The following is a 16,487-nucleotide window of genomic DNA, read 5'->3' as shown; positions in this document are numbered from 1 at the left end:
TGCATTTGGGTGTGAATAATAATATGTGTTTGGCACAACAGGCTCATCATGTAATTCTGCTCCCATACATCACTAATGATGGTGTAATGGGCAGAATAATTTTCATGCTGCTCCTCCGCTTGACAGCACTTAACCTGCAGCTGATCAGGAATCTGCACTCGATTGATGTAGAAGCAGCATGAAAAAGACACATTACCTTAGATGGGTGTGAAACTAAGCAGGTCTAAAAGTGAATTAGAAAAGATGCATGAAATCCGCAAAATTGTACTAAAAACCACACGAGTTGAGAATCTTTTTGTTAAAGGTATTAGAAAAGTCAATAGTTTAGCTGAAAGAGTTGTAATGGGCAGCCAAGCTCCTGTTCATTGCTCCCAAGGGTTTTACTTGAGTACTCACTGGAGCGTTTTCAACATTTAGATGCCCCCTTACTGCAAGCATGAGTGCAATGTCAAAGACATGATGCATTTAAGTGTTGTTAACAGAAATACAATTGACTCAACATCATCAATCATCAAGATAAATAGTTACTGTGATGCTGTTTCATACCGATTACATGGACATTGGGCTCTCAATGTGTTGCAACTCAGATCAAATCCTGTGTAAGATTTGCTTTCAGTGGTTAGTAAGACTGCACTATAGATGCCAAACGTCACATCATCTCACTAAATGTTCTTATTCAACTTGGTGCTGGGCTACCATGAGGTTTTAGAAGAACTCCAGTGCTCCGTGGAAGAACCGGAGACAGTGGCTTGGAGAAAGACACTCAGTGCAGATTTGAACCTGAGCCTCTGCTTAAGCCTTACAGCATGTAGCTCACTTGTTCCACCCAGCGACATATATCAGCATCTTCTTACTTGATTATGCCACCTGGCATTTTGTGCATTAGTCATTTCTTTTCTCCAGTCAGTCATTAGGATGTGACATTTAAGCTTTATCATTATCAGTAAATATAACAGCTCAAGTAGTGGCTGCTGGGAAGAGTTAATGTTTTTCACAGTAATTGAAAATATAGATGTATGCTCTTATTTAAGTAAAATGACCAGCAACAATTTGAATAATTTCAGTATTGAGGACTTTTATTACGTGACCTTCAGTAGAGACGATAATTTGAGTCAGTTCCACTTGCCGGTATTGAAATTCCACATAGCAGAACCTAGTGAATAATCATGACAAACTCATTCAAAATTTGCTGTTTTTGAGTGATGACCTGACTTACAATAGGACTTCATTTAGGTGGCATTAAGTTGTTACTTGTCCTGGTTTTCCACTTGATTTACAACTTAAATCTTGAGTCCTCAGAACTGACTGCTAAGCTGGAACTTGGGTGGTTTAATTATTATTAAAAGTCACTGGTTTTCTCTCTAAACTATATGCAGATTTCATCTGTGGTCATTTCTAATGACTTCTGTTACATCCATATGACAACATTTGATAAGAACCGTCAATTAATGCAAACTGAAGGTTTTGTCAGGCTTAATATATGGACTGCTGGAGGAAGATACTTAAAAAATTGATCTCTGAAGAGCTCCAATAAAAAAAATCAGCCCTAACAAATTCTTCAAATGTCATTTCAGGAACCCGTGTAGGTGCATATTTTTAATATTCAAAGAAGGAATAAAGCAGGTCTCTTAGATCTAGCTGATTGATCACAGTGATTTCACATTTCTTTTGTAGACTTTCAAAGCTCTAATGCATTTATAGCTGCATGTAACACAGCTGAAATGACATTTGAAAGAAGTGAGTTGCATATGATGTTCTCTTTCAGTTTTAATCCCTTTCACTTTGTGCAAACACATAGCTTTTCTGATTAACTCATTTTCATTTCAATGCAATCTGGCTTGCTATCCAAAGCAATTGCCTTTCATATTAATGCGATTATGTTGTAGAACAAAGCAACCATTATACAGAGACTTATGGTGCTAGTTGAAAAAAGGACCATCACATTGCCATCAGTAACATCCCTACTGAGTATGGGTATTAGGAGTAAGAGATAACAGTCACATGCATCATGTCTCTAATCTTGCATTGCTTTCTCTTCTGGCTGTGGGCAGAGCACCACTGTGACTGCAGCTATGAGAGAATCCCAGCAAAGCTGAGGATCAGTTATCATTTTAAACCCATTAATTTGCTTAAAAAACACTGATGCTGTTTGCTCTATATGTTACAAGAGTGTAATCTGGGGTTACACATGTCATAAAGTCTCGTCTCTGTAAAATCCAATTAAATCTGTGTTTAACTCTGGATGAACAACACAGCCACTGTCTTGTGTTTTTGGAATAACTGCTAGTTGTCTCTTCTCTTTGTCTCCTTATTTCATTTCACATTCAAGGACAGAGCAGCATTCAACACCTACAGTACAAACAGTCTGTAAAGTAAATCTAATATTAAACCTGTTATATTAGCCTCATGCTTTGTTAAGTGTTACAGTGTTATGAACAATACTGACATCTGTTTAATGTCTGTACTCTACATTATGACGTCTGACTGACATTGACAGCCTGGCATGAGGATCGCTGTCAGTTTACTCAGCTGGTCTGTCTATTGAATGCCTCAGTTTGGAACAAGATATTTCTCAACAACACAGACGTCTTATAGGATTGTCACTAACTTGCACTTTGGTTCCCATTAGTTTTGCCAGGTTACCAGTAACTTGTTTAGAGCTAGATTCACATCTAAAACCTTTCTTTAAATAATGTAATGTAAATCTTCAAATCAAAGGTTGGTAAAAAAAAATTAAAATGGTGTCAACTGGACTGCATGAGGAAGTCAGGAATGTGATGTGAAGCTGGTGCAGAACATGCATGAGGACAAAGACGTGAGGTGTGCAGTATGGGTTCATTAGGATAGGGGTAGGATTGAATCAGAGATCTGCGCTGAGACCCTTTTTGTTTGTAATGGTATTGGACAGGTTGACTGATGAGGTCAGGCAGGTCTCTCTATTGGCTGAGATGCTTCCGGACATTACAGTGACCTGTAGTTAGAGCAGGGAGTAGGTTAAAGAAAGCCCGGAGAGGTGGAGGTACACACTGAAGAGAATGAGGATGAGATCATTTGGACATGTGAAGAGAGATAGTGGATATACCCAAACTCTAGCCTTATTTTCAAAATTGTTGTATCCTCTTTTCCTTATTTTAAAACAACTACTGAGATCATACTACAATATATTTCAGTAAATTTCCACAATATATTTGCATAACAGAAGCCAGCGGAAAGAGATATTAGCTTTTATTTTATTCCGCGGGTTCTTGCTGAATGCAGTTTTACTGTTCTTGCATGAAACACACACACACACAGGAGAGTCATAAATTTCTGTCAGAAGTAAATAACACACCAGACCACTTAAAAGTTGGCTAATGCAAGTTCTAATTTATTTGTAGAGCTTCTGCCTTCATAAACACCTATTAGGAGATGCTGCAGCCACATAACAGCATGTCGACAGCACCAAAGCACAAGATTAAATGCTGTGGTAATGGTGTTAATGCAATGCAATCTAAAGCAGGACAAAGTCCTTTTCATGCACATTTTCAGGAGAACTGGTGCCACTGCAGGCTGTCCCTTTAGCCCCATTCTTAGTAGAAAAAAAAGACAAACAGGTTGCATAGCAGAATTTCTAGAATGTTGAACAAAACAGTGCACGCAATGCCAGTATGATAAGCATATATGCACATCGTTTCATTAATTGTTTATCCCTTTTTTGCAATCCAGTACTGCCTGCACAGTGACTATATTCTACACCACTTTTTATCAATTAAACATACCCCGCCTTAACTGTAAAACATTCTGTTGAGCTCTGCGGGAGCTGAAATGAAACATGCACCTGAATGATGGTGAACGAGTGTGTGTGTGTGTGTGTGTGTGTGTGTGTGTGTGTGTGTGTGTGTGTGTGTGTGTGTGTGTGTGTGTGACATATCTTTCCTCTGCTTATTAGAAAGGTTTTGACATTTACCGCAGTAAACACATTCATCAACAGAGACAGATGATTATCTGTTTAATTTTGGAGCCTCAGAAGATGTCGCAGGTTTTGTTATAGCAGTCGTCAGGGTGCAGCTGCACAGAAACAGCAGCAGTTTGTTGAGTTCTCCCCTAGCTTATTCGTCTATTAACTTTCATAGCTAAGGACAGGAATGTATTGTGGAAGTGCAGAAAATGGGCAGATTGAAGACAGATGTCATGCAAAAGAGATGTGCAATGAAGGATCCACAAAATGTTACTGAATACTATACATTTATAGTATAATATACAAGTGTACTTCAGCCATCAATAATGCTTTTAAATGCACTCAAACTTTCTGCATGATCTGCTGTTGTAAATGCAAGCTTTAAACCTTACAGATTTGGGGTATTCTTTGTAGTTAACTATGGCACAGCTGTATAATTTTACTGTTACTATGGTACACATTCAAACTTCTTTCTTCCTGCAACACTGCATTTGTTAAATTGTGCTTTAAATCCTTAAAGGTAAAACTGTTTCCTTCATCCTGAGTTAAGATATGTAATTGTTTGAATGTTATTACACCTCTTTTATTTCTGTTCACTTCAAAGTTAAAACTTCTCAATGGCATGAAAAATACATTCCTATAAAACAAAATAGATTTTTCAATAACAATTTTGTGCATTGCAATTTCTGGCTGGATAACACTATCTAAATGAGCTGCAGATGAATTAAGTGGTTTGGAGTCAGCAGGAGTTAGTAGCTGTAGGAACAAAAATGAATATTTATGAATGATGAATTTGAGAGATTAAAGATTTGAAAGATAAACTTGTACAAGTTTTCTCAGAATCAGACGTCAGGTGTTACTACTGCAATCAAGTAAGTCATACTCATTATAACATTCTATGTCTTGAAGGTTTTCAGCCATCCGGGTCATTGTAGTCTAAGAAGCTTGGAAAGAAAAGCGTCTGGACTTCTTTAAGTTCCTTGAAGACATTTCACCTCTCATTTGAGAAGCTTCTTCAGTTCTAAGAGCAATAGGTGAAGAGTCCCAGATTTTTAAGCTCTATTGGGAGTGTCCCTAAGAGGGTTGTGGAACCCCTATAGATCCTCTGTCTAATCACATGAGCCAAGGCATGGAAACGGGTGTGGGTCACAATCAGAACCCATTGTGAGACCTTGCCCCACCCTATCATGTGACATACTGAGGTCAAATGACCCAAGATGTAAGTGGGCATTAAGGCATCTGGGAAGAGATTTCAAAAGTGGATTATAGATCCCAGACAGTTGGTGTCGCAAGCCACCCCCTCTGTTCAAAGATAGACAGATACATTGGAAGAATCCATGTATGGATTTCTCACAGTGAAAGAAGCCATCTGTGTCCATGACCCTCTTGGGGACTTAAAAATCAGGGACTCTCCACCAATTGCTCTTAGAACTGAAGAAGCTTCTCAGATGTCAGGTGAAACATCTTTAAGAAACTCGAAGAAGTCCAGACACTTTCCAAGCTTCTTAGACTGCCTGGGAACTACACCGAGAAAGGCATCCCTTTTGTATTCAGTCCTCAGAACCTGTAACCATAGCACCTGTACTAGTAAATGACCAGCATAAGAAAACACTCTTAGACACGGGTTCCAGTTATAAAGGGCTAAGCTGTTTCCGTGGTGATGAGAAGGATTACTCCATGGCCGATGTTTGTTTGACTCTAGGTAGCCAGACATTCCTCTTGTCAGTGGGTTTAGCAAACAAGCTGCCCTGTTTTAGGTCTAGATTTTCCTACAGTGTTATATGGTAGGATTCCACTGATACACATTGAAAATCAAGGAGATCTGAATGCTGCTTCAAATTAGGAAATGAGTCTGTAGATACACTCAGAATTTGCAGTTTCAAGTTTGGTTACCACGAGAGCTCAGAGGGGACCCACTGAAAGAGCTATCTTTTTATTATAAGAACATCCAGGAGCAGATGGAGAGGATATTGTGGCTTATGTGCAGAAAACAAATGACAGACTGGAGAAAATGACCACACTGGCACAGCAGAACATGAAAGTAGCTCAGAAAACCTGGTACAACAAGAATGCCAAAGGAATGGCTTTCCAACCAGGACAGCAGGTGTTGTTGTTGCTCAATGCAAGTGACAGCAAGCTGCTGGCCAAATGGGCTGGGCCTTACAGAGTACCAAAATGCCTTGGTAATGTCAAATAATATTACATATCTGATGGGAAGAAAGAAAAACCCATCAAGTATTTTAATTAAAGTATGAAGTACAGGGAAAATAATTATTTCCTACAAGCAAAGCAGAGCAAGATTCAGTAACTCTTACTCATGCCCAGCCTTCCCAGTAGGAAGATATAAGACCTTGATCCACTATTGTTATAAGAAAAGTTACTTTTATAACTCTGTTGAAGTCTCCCCGAGGGGCAAAACTCTACCCTGCACAAAGTTCTACAGAATTTCTGAATGCCTGTTGCCACAGCTAAACAAGGAGATTGACCTACTGTTGGCAATTCAGATACTTGAAGCATCAACCGAATTATGGTGTAGATGGCTCACTGAGGTTCTGCATTGACTAAAGATATCTCAACTCTGTCTCCAAGTCAGATTCCTATCCAATGGGAGAAGCAATTTATCACCACTCTTGACCTAAACAAGAGTTTTCTGCAGTGTACTTTGATGACGTGGTGGTAGCTAGCCAGACCTGGGCAGAGCATGTGGCTCACTTCACCCTACCGGCAAAAAAGCTGGTGGAGTATCAAGTCAAAACTCAGCTGAGGAAAGCGTTCCTCCGCTTTCCATTTTCCGCTATCCATGATTATCCAGTCCCTAACACATACAGGGAGGTGTATGTTTCTGTACAATTTCACTCACTTTGCAAAGACGGCAACAGCCCTCACTGACTTAACGAATGCGTGACAGGGTTTCCATTGAGCTGAAGTCAGCCATCCCAGGCAACTCAGTTCTTCACACTCTGGATTTCACAAGGCCTTTCAGGGACAGGGATAGCTCAGTAGGTAGAGTGGTGGCCCCATGATCGAAAGGTCCGAATCGACTGAACGGCTGCCCTGAGGTATCCCTGAGCAAAGTACCGTCCCTACATACTGCTCCCCTGGCGCCCAATGGCTGCCCACTGCTTCACTGAGTGAATGGGTTAAATGCAGAGAGGAATTCCCCACGTGGATCAATAAAGTATACATTATTGATCCAGACAGATGCCTCTGGAGTGGGCATAGGGACGGTACTGCTGTAGGAGGTGGATGGAGGAAGACATTTAAGTTATTTTCTTCAGAAGAAAGCTGTGGGACAGAGAGTAAAGATATTCCACTCTAGAAAGTGGAGTGTCTTCCAATGATATGGACTGTGGAGTCATTGAAGTACTATCTTCTAGGCAGACACTTCATCTGGGAAACAGACCGTCACACTCTCCACTGACTACACAAAATGAGTGTAGCTACTGGAGAGTATCTCTTTGCAACCCCGTGACTTCACAATGTATCAGTCAGGGAAGTCTAACCACGGAACAAACTGCCTCTCATGTATGCACAGTTGTGCTCATCATGTGCATGAAGGCAGTTTTAGGCGTTTAATGATTTCTTTCATTTCTATGATTTCTATCCTTTTTCTGTGATAGAATGATTGTAGAGCATAGATCTTTAATGGCTTAAAAAACAGTAACTGGGTGCACAAGTTTGAATTCATTTTGGATTTTCCCTAGTTGCTTTACTGTAGGTGACTCCTCAGCATCTTGTTTTAGCCTTACCTTTCTATGATTCCCACCTTCCCCATTTCTTCTGTGTGTGATTGCTCACAAGAGCCTTGTATACATGAAATGAACAGCCTTGGTGATTTGTATCCACCAAATAAAGACAGAGAAATGTTGTCCCTGCTGACATATTTTGCATGTGAAAGAATTTGCTGACACAGAAGAGCAATTTTACTCAATTTTTGCTACAGAGAAGAGGAAAGCTGCCAGTGGCTTTCTGCCTTGTAGTTTAAATGGCAGTGTGGCAGCAGGTCCCAGAGGTACTCTGCTAATCAGCCTGTAATCCCTGTGCTGCTGATGTGAGAACTGATGCTCCACGCGACTCTATCATTTTCTCATCAGTGCTCTCTTTGTCTGTCTCCATCATTCTCTCTGTCTCTATGCATTTCTGTCTGAGGGACTGTGGCTTCCCTTTGATTGAGCCATTGTTCTGACTCGCTCACAGAGTCAGCCTGTTGGGCATGTTTACATGGATTCATGCTCCTAGGTTCCTGGCTAATGCAACAACTTTGTTCTTTTAATTGCTTGCTGTGCTAGCCACAGGCTGAAAGGAATGAATAATTCCACACTACAGAATACTAAATTCTGTACCCAGTAAAGCATTTTTTGCTCTGAACACAGATATACTCTTTTAGCGGTGTACAGGACTGAATCTATACTTGTACAGGCATTGTCATCAATTTGCAACTTCTGTTTTTGGAAAAGTGAAAAAAAAAAAAGGAAATAAATCCTTCAGTGTTCCTTTGGGCATTTGCTAAACATATGAGTGTCACTTAAAGAACTGGCAGCTTTCACTGTGAATTGAAATATCTGCCAGATTTGGTGGGAGTTTGATGCTGATGGCAAAAAATTACCTCCAGAAGCCAAGATATTAAACAGAAACTGTGAATAATTAGAAAATGTGCTGTTAGAGGGGCTTTTCTGTCATAATACGACAGTAAAGTTTCAAAGTGTTAAGGTCAGCATACAGTGCTTAACAAATTTATTAGACCACCTGTCATAAAAACAATAAAAGACAAGTAATTTCTAAATAGGTCAAAACCCTAAAACTAAAATTATATTGTTATTTATTAGGCAACATGACTTGACTTTTTTTTAATACCCAAATTTAAACCGGCATATTGGACTGCTGAGTGGAAGTCAGAAATTAATCTAGCACAACATTCAACCATTACTGACTTTTAAACAAGTAATTTTTCTGTTCAGGAATGCAAGTAATTATCTGTACCTGGTACCTTTACTTTGTTGGTCTTTATCAGATTTATTACAGAGTGCAGTGAAGAGTGACAGAAAAGCCGGGGGGCATCAGATTGAAACCAGGCCAGATGCTTTATACAAAGTGGTATGTGGTCATCTGCTCGTCCCAGTGAGCTAAACTGGCGACCAGCAATTGGCATCTTAATAACAAAACAACAATATGCTTTGATGTTTTTTTCTGGGGCTTTTTGTAAAACACTACATTTTAAAATTATAGATAACAACCATATTTATATTGTAGGATTAAAAATATAATTTAACCTTTTTAATTATCTTACAGCTTGCACATACTGGTAGAATAACCATTACATAAAAGAGAGACGATACATAAAAATATGATTATCATTATTACCAATATTGGTAATTTAGGGCTATATATATACACTACATAAGGTGTATATAAAAAGTCCCGTTTACTTTTAATCATTTTTGGAGCTTCACATATCTGAGGACAAGCCTAAGATTTATGTGTTAGACAAGTAATGACAAATGACTGGTCCTGTTAAATGTGGTAGACAGACAGATACAAAGACATAAAAAACAGTCAAAATAACATCAGACAATAAATAAAAATAAAACACTAATAAAAGACTGAAGAATCACCCAAATGTTTTACATCTGTCCAATAGACATACAGTGGTGTGAAAAACAGTTTGGCCCCTTCCCAATTTTTTTTTGTATGTAACCCTCTAATTTAAATATTAGAAAAAGATAACACAAACAAGATGCAGTTTCTAAATGAGGGTGTCTATTATTAAGGGGAAATAAATCCAAACCCACATAGCCCTGTGTGAAAAAGTGATTGCGTCCTAAACCTAATAACTAGTTGGGCCACCTTTAGCAGCAAGAACTGCAGTCAAGCACTTGCAATAACTGGCAGTGAGTGTTTTACAGCTCTGTGGAGGAATTTTGGCCCACTCATCTTTCCAGAATTGTTGTAAGGGAGGTTCGAGCATGAACCGCCTTTTTAAGGTCATGCCACAGCTTCTCAATCGGATTCAGGTCAGAACATTGACTAAGCCACATCAAAGTCCTTCATTTTGTTTTTCTTGAGGTCACAAACAGATAGCTGGACACTTATTTTCTGAAATGCTGTGTGTAAACGTTTGTCTCGCAATAAAGTATTTTTCCGAAATTCTTGGGGATCATCATGATGTTTTTGGAAAAACTGAGATGAGCCTTTATGTTCCTTTTGCTGAGCAGTGATTTTGGTCTTGGAACTTTGGCATGCAGGCCATTTTTTGCTCTTTCTCTCTTTCTTATGACGATGTCATGAACCTTAACTGAGGCAAGTGAGGTCTGCAGTCTTTGGCATGTTGTTCTGGGGCTTTGTGACATCTTGAATGAGTCGTCACTGCGCTATTGGAGTAAATTTGGTCAGCTGAACTCTCCTGGGAAGGTTCATCACTTTTCCATGTTTTCACCATTTGTGGATAATGGCTGTCACTGTGGTTCGCTGGAGTCCCACAGCTTTAGAAATGGCTTTATAACCTTTTCCAGACCAGCTGATTGCAATGACTTTGTTTCTCATTTGTTCCTGAATTTCCTTGGGCCACACCATGATGTCTGATTTTTGAGGGTCTTTTGGTCTACTCCACATTGTCAGGCGCGTCCTTTTAAGTGAGTTCTTGATAGAGAACAGGTGTGGCAGTAATCAGACCTGGGTGTGGCTAGAGAAATTAAACTCAGCTTTTCAAAGATGTAATACACCACAGTTAATGTAATGATCTGAACATTTAAGTGTGACGAACATACAACAAATAGGATGCAGGAAGCGGGCAAACACTTTTCACACCACTGTAGATTTGAATATCATGTCAAGTCATGAATCTTTATGTTTTGGTTCTATTCTGCCATATCTGTGTGCTTTTCATGCTCATACATAAGACATAAGAAGGAAAATGGGCTTAACCATTACACACTGGACCACTTTTCATTGACTGTATTATTACTTCTACCAAACGAAGAAACAAGCTTTAAAAATACATAAATTATTTAAATACTCCATTTTCTGTGACACCATTGCTAAAGTTTGCGAATTTAGAGAATGCCTAAGAAAACCAGTGTCCGTATCTTGTTCTGTTATTCTGTGGGAAGATAAAACACTCCCTGTCCACAATGCAGCATGTAAAAGAAGAGATTCAAAGGGGTGTATTGATTAATTGACAGGAAACAATGAGATTAATCTTTAACTCTGATTTCTTTCACTGCCATATCTTATTCTTCTTTACAGCAGTAGTTGAAAGTGTGTTAATAGCTGCTCTGGGTCTGCAAGTTTTTCAAACACAAAGATCGATGTGTGACAGTATGGGGTCTGTGTGTGTGCCAGTGCTGGGGTTTTTGCAAACGATTCCCTTATTGATTCCAGTCGCCCCGAATGACATCCCCATGTTGCAGAGCGTCATTTAACTGGCAGAAAACATGGCGGCTCAAAAGTTTGATTATACTTTACAAGAACGGATGACAACTGGGCAACTTGCAATATTTGCAAAGTAGATATTTCATTGAAGGGAGGAAACACTACGAATATGCAAAAGCATTTGCTCACAAAACACGCGATGACCTTAAATGAATGTCATGTTTTTAATTTGCTCCGGACTCGTGAATCTCAATCGTTTGCATGTCCTCTCCCGTTAATGCAGCAGGTAAATAATAACTAACAGTGCAACTAACAGTGCATATTATGTTAGCGCGTTCTGCCTTATTACAAAACCTGCCATTACTGTGCATTTAGGTGACCATGATGAGAGAGACAGACAGAGTCTGGCTCAGATGCTGGCAGTTCTCACTGCAGTCTACCGTTAGCGTCTCCTTTCAGGCAGGATAGACGAATGTCACCGAGCAGTGACTCAGTTTGTGGTCAAAGGCTTGCACCCATTTGCCACAGCAGATGATTTTCAGTAAGTGAATGTGTTTAATTGTAGGCAGGGACATTACTGGATATTCTTGTGTAATTGCTACAGAATAATTTATGTTATACTTTGTTATTGCTACAGAAGAATATTTATTTTATTATTTTACATTTACATTTTTTTTCCTGGGGACCTTGTGACACCCCATTGAAGAGCCGTAGGCTGGATCTCTTAAGATCTCACTGTTGGGTTTGTAAGGCCATGTTACTCCTAAATTTCTATCTTGTTCAAAGAGAAGATATAAAACAAAGTTCTAAGCTAATCGACCTTAGTGTTTTTTAAAACTAATCAATAAGAGAATCGATAAAGAATCAAATCGTTAAACAGGATCGAAAATGGAATCGGAATCGTGAAAATCTTATCAATACCCATCCCTAGTAATGAGGGGAGTTTTGACATGAACAGGCAGCTGTGCATTGGGTAATAAGATTTGTTCATCGCAAGTTAAGAGCAGCAGGAGTTGGAAATATGTGTGGGTGAAAGAGGGGTTGGAGAAAGAAGAGGTGGAGCTGTCAATACCAGGTCTTTATTCTCCATTAAACGTTGATTTAATTCACTCATGTCAGGTTTGTCTAGTGAAAGAGGTTGGTGAAATTAGAGAGCCACCAGGCTGAGATGGGAAAAAACAAGGTGAAACAGGACAAGGTGTGAGCAATGGCAAGATGAAAGGAGACTAGAAGAATCACTGCACCAGAGGAGCACCATTTAGTTATAAAGCTTTTAACATCCATAAAAAGGTTAAAAAAGAACCCCAATTACTAATAGTAAATCTTCAGTAATTTTAAAGATTGATATTTTGCCATATCAGAGGGTTTTTTTTTTTTAATTTACACCGTTGAACTCAACTTTGAAAAAACTTATCTCAAATGTTCTGTTCAAAGGAATGCTGACAAATGTAGGAAAGTCCGGTATGTCATGAGTGACAATCCAAGAATACAGATTGCAGTAGCCACGGATGAACAATGATTACCAACATAAAGCTTTTAAGGGTGTTCATATGCTATGTGTGGTCATTTTGTGTGGTTAAATCAGCTCATGGTATCTCTCCTAATTTAATGGGCAGCTATAAAGTTGCTACGCAAAGCATTTAAAATACACCATGAAATATAAAAGCATTTATTTTTCTTCTGTACAAATCATCATCTTCATCATGTATTTACTACAGTGATCTGAGATCTGTGAAGTTCCAAAGCTGTTTGGAGTGGCTTCATTTTTATCGTCAAAGAAAAAATGCTCTTGTTTGACAATGCCAGCTGTATAGTTTGATTATGGTTTGCTTAATTAACATTGCTTGGAAATGAAACTCCATTCTGTAGAGACACTACAGAGCGCTTTCTAAATTTTCTGTTTAGATTGTGTTTCATTTGTTATAATAGCTCATCTTTATTGAGTCCCAACAGCTCACTGTATCTTCAATGCTATCCCACTTCAAGCCTCCCTATAGACAAACACAGACACACACAGGTCATTTTGATTAATCAGGCACAGGTTTCACATTGTGCTAGTTTCCTTGGCTACACTAAACAAAATTGCTGTCAGGATCTCTCTATGTGAAATCCATGTTGAGGTCCACGACAGAGATCCAGTTGTGCCATATTTACCTTGTTGTTGTTTGAATTTACATCTGAGAAATTGGTTTTAATAATGTTCTTTATTTTGGTATTATTTGGCTTTTAAAATACATTTTTTTCACACTCTGCATCAGTCTCATTATCTTAAGTCTGTGATTTTGCAACTGCTATGTATGCATCCAGACAAGGCGCAGAACACCAGGGCCAGCGCAGATTTTGGCACAAAACATCTGAACGGAGTCACCCAGCTTAGAAATAAAATGTTTGAACAGATAAAACCAAGATGCACTTGTGCCAGAATGATAGAGAAAAGTATGGAGAAGGAAAAGAACACATATTGAGTCAAAGCATTACACATTACCTCCACCATGTTTAACAGGTAATCTTATGGGCATTCATGGCTGCCAATGGAACAGTGCTATGCAACTGCTGATAGAAGTAGTGGGATAAATTCTGAAGTGTACAGGGTTACACTTTCTGCTGAAGTTCAGACAAATCAGATGGCATTTTATAGTGCAAATGGATTACGACCCAAAGAAAACTACAAAAGCAACCCAAGAGTTTCTCAGTCACACGATCTCAGTCGAGCGTAGTGTGCATTTCAGTTACTGATGACAAAACTGAAACCCAAAAACAAGCAGCAGCAGCAACTAAAAGCGGCTTCAGTAAGGACCTGGCAGAACATTTCAAGGGAGGAAACAGCATTTGGTGATGTCCGTGATTTCCAGACTTCAGGCAGTCATTGCCAAGGATTTTCATCCATTTAAACCAATCCTTACATGCAAATCGATGTTCATTTGTCCAGTTACTGTTGAAGCTCTGAAAATGGAGGACCATCTTTAAAAATAGCTTTAATTCCAAAACCCTTAAGACATGCCTTTTGTTAAACCCCTTGAATTAAAGTTGAAGCTTTGCTGTTTAATTGCATATTGACATTTGATTTAAAATCCACTTTGGTGATATAGAGGCAAAATAAAATGTAAGAAAAGGATCCAAACTATAGCCACAAAAATACCACAATAGGTTTATATTCATTGTGTTTCAGAAAGCAGACAATTGCCAATAGTGTTGCCTTTTCTTTTTATAATTTTTATAATAAAATTTTGAATATTTGCTGACAACTGGGTCAGTCTGGGGGTTTATGACAAACAGCAACTGCTTTCCTTTTGACTACTAGAATACAAAATACCGTGAAATGTATATGAACGTTTTTGCAACTTACACTTGAAGGTTGCCGAACACATTTCTATCACTTTCTTCAAACTTCTATCAGTTGAACCTGTTTTCGTCAAGTCTTCACGTTATTGTGTTGTTTCTTTGTTCAGATCTCCCTTGAACATTCTGCCTTTTGTTTTTCATAGAACACCTTAAACAATGGATTCAACAATTTCCTATAAAGCACCCATTTGAAGTTAATTTGTTCACTCAGCTGAAACGATTTAATTTTCACTACAAGAGGAATAAAGCAATGTAAATTTGAATGATGCTGTTTACCATTCTAAAGCTGTTTTCCACATCACAGCATTTCAATATGATAGTACTGATCTTTAACTACTAAAAGCAGCAAAGCTACTCAGTGAAACGCAGTCCTTCATATAATGTAAAAGAGAGAGAGAGAGAGAGAGAGAGAGAAGAGTTTAAAAGAAGAAATGGGTCAAAAGTGAAATACACTCCAAAGTGTCTCAGACAGCAATACATAAGGTAATTGTTCTGGCTTTAATAAGCAAACACAAGTACAAGTAGTGATCATAGCATTTGTGTCTGTTGCTGGGCCCTGATAAAGTGGATTAATGAATGACTGCAGGTGTTGCCTTTTTTGTAATTAATAGTCTTATAATTGGACAAATTAATGTGCTGCCGGATGAAATATGGGAGCAGACATGTGAGGAAAACAGTTGTCTCTCAGGAGGAGACCAATTTGAACTCACATAATGAAGAAAAACTTAAACTAAATCACAGCTTCCCTCCTTCCATCTGCTGCTGTTCGTCTTCTTGTTTCTCTACAGAGCCCGAGTCACCACAGTCGTTCTCATTTTGCAGCATAAACAATAATAGCTGAGTGAGATTTACTCATCATGCAGATAAACAGAATACATATAATCCAGTACCATTGTGTGATCAGATTTATATCTTGTCTTTTCTCTTTTTGCAGGTTCCTGTGACTCTCAGGGTTGACTGACGCAGCCATGGGCCAGTTACTGCGTTTTTGAAAGAATCTATACTCCCCCTCCTCTTCCTTCTTCTTTCCTCACCACACTGTGCTGGAAGTTGACTCATCCACAGTCAGAGAGAGGTGTCTCCTTCTATCCATCCACACACCATGACAAGCATTCTTCTCCTGGTTCCTGGCCAGGCAAGGTGGCCACTCCCAGTGCTATTCTTGCACATTGCCCTTTTTCTGCTGATGAGGGGTTGTTGTCATGCAGCCCCCTCTGGCCCAGAGTCTGATTTGTGTTCCACAGTAGTCCAAAGCCGCTTTTTTGGCTTTTTCCTGTCTTCTTCAGTGTTTCCCGCCGTGCCTTGCTCCTGGACCCTACAGAACCCCGATCCACGACGCTACACAATCTTCATCAAAGTGACTAAACCCACTCAGCACTGTATGGCGCAGCAGCTTCGCACATTCCAGTATGATTCCTTCCTGGAGACTACACGCACCTACCTGGGCATGGAGAGTTTTGATGAAGTTGTGAGGCTTTGTGACACATCTGCGCCTGTGGCCTTCCTGGAGGCTGGGAAACAGTTCCTACAAATGAGGAAAGGACATCCTAGGGCTGGTATGGCAATCACAGAGGGAAATGGAGATTTCAAGACAGAGTATCTGGTGGTGGGGAAGCGCAACCCTAGCATGGCAGCCTGTCAGATGCTGTGCCAGTGGCTTGAGGACTGTTTAACCTCCAGTACATCCAACAGACCCTGTGGCATCATGCAGACTCCATGTTTATGCTGGGACCAGCCACCCCTACTGAGTGAGGGTGATAGCTGCTATCACAATGGAGTTTATCTTGAAAACTGTTTACCCAGTGTGAAAGAGAGTGGAAAAGATGTTGAGATAAATGGT

General features: G+C 39.3%; 1 protein-coding gene across 15 annotated transcripts in view; it reads left to right on the top strand.

The window, feature by feature from the left end:
- Window positions 1-16,487, top strand: part of adgrb1a (adhesion G protein-coupled receptor B1a) — a 192,402-nt gene that overhangs the window by 31,965 nt on the left and 143,950 nt on the right. For all 15 annotated transcript variants that reach the window (XM_085176673.1, XM_085176681.1, XM_085176674.1 and 12 more), the window contains exon 2: window positions 15,582-16,485. In XM_085176673.1, the coding sequence (XP_085032799.1) occupies window positions 15,750-16,485 (736 nt within the window). In that variant the 5' untranslated portion in view covers window positions 15,582-15,749. The remainder of the gene's footprint in view (window positions 1-15,581; window positions 16,486-16,487) is intronic.

Source organism: Neolamprologus multifasciatus, chromosome 11, assembly GCF_963576455.1.
Source record: "Neolamprologus multifasciatus chromosome 11, fNeoMul1.2, whole genome shotgun sequence".
NCBI classification, from domain to species: Eukaryota; Metazoa; Chordata; class Actinopteri; order Cichliformes; family Cichlidae; genus Neolamprologus; species Neolamprologus multifasciatus.
Note: the sequence above shows the minus strand (reverse complement) of the source record. Positions and strands in the feature narration are given on the sequence as shown.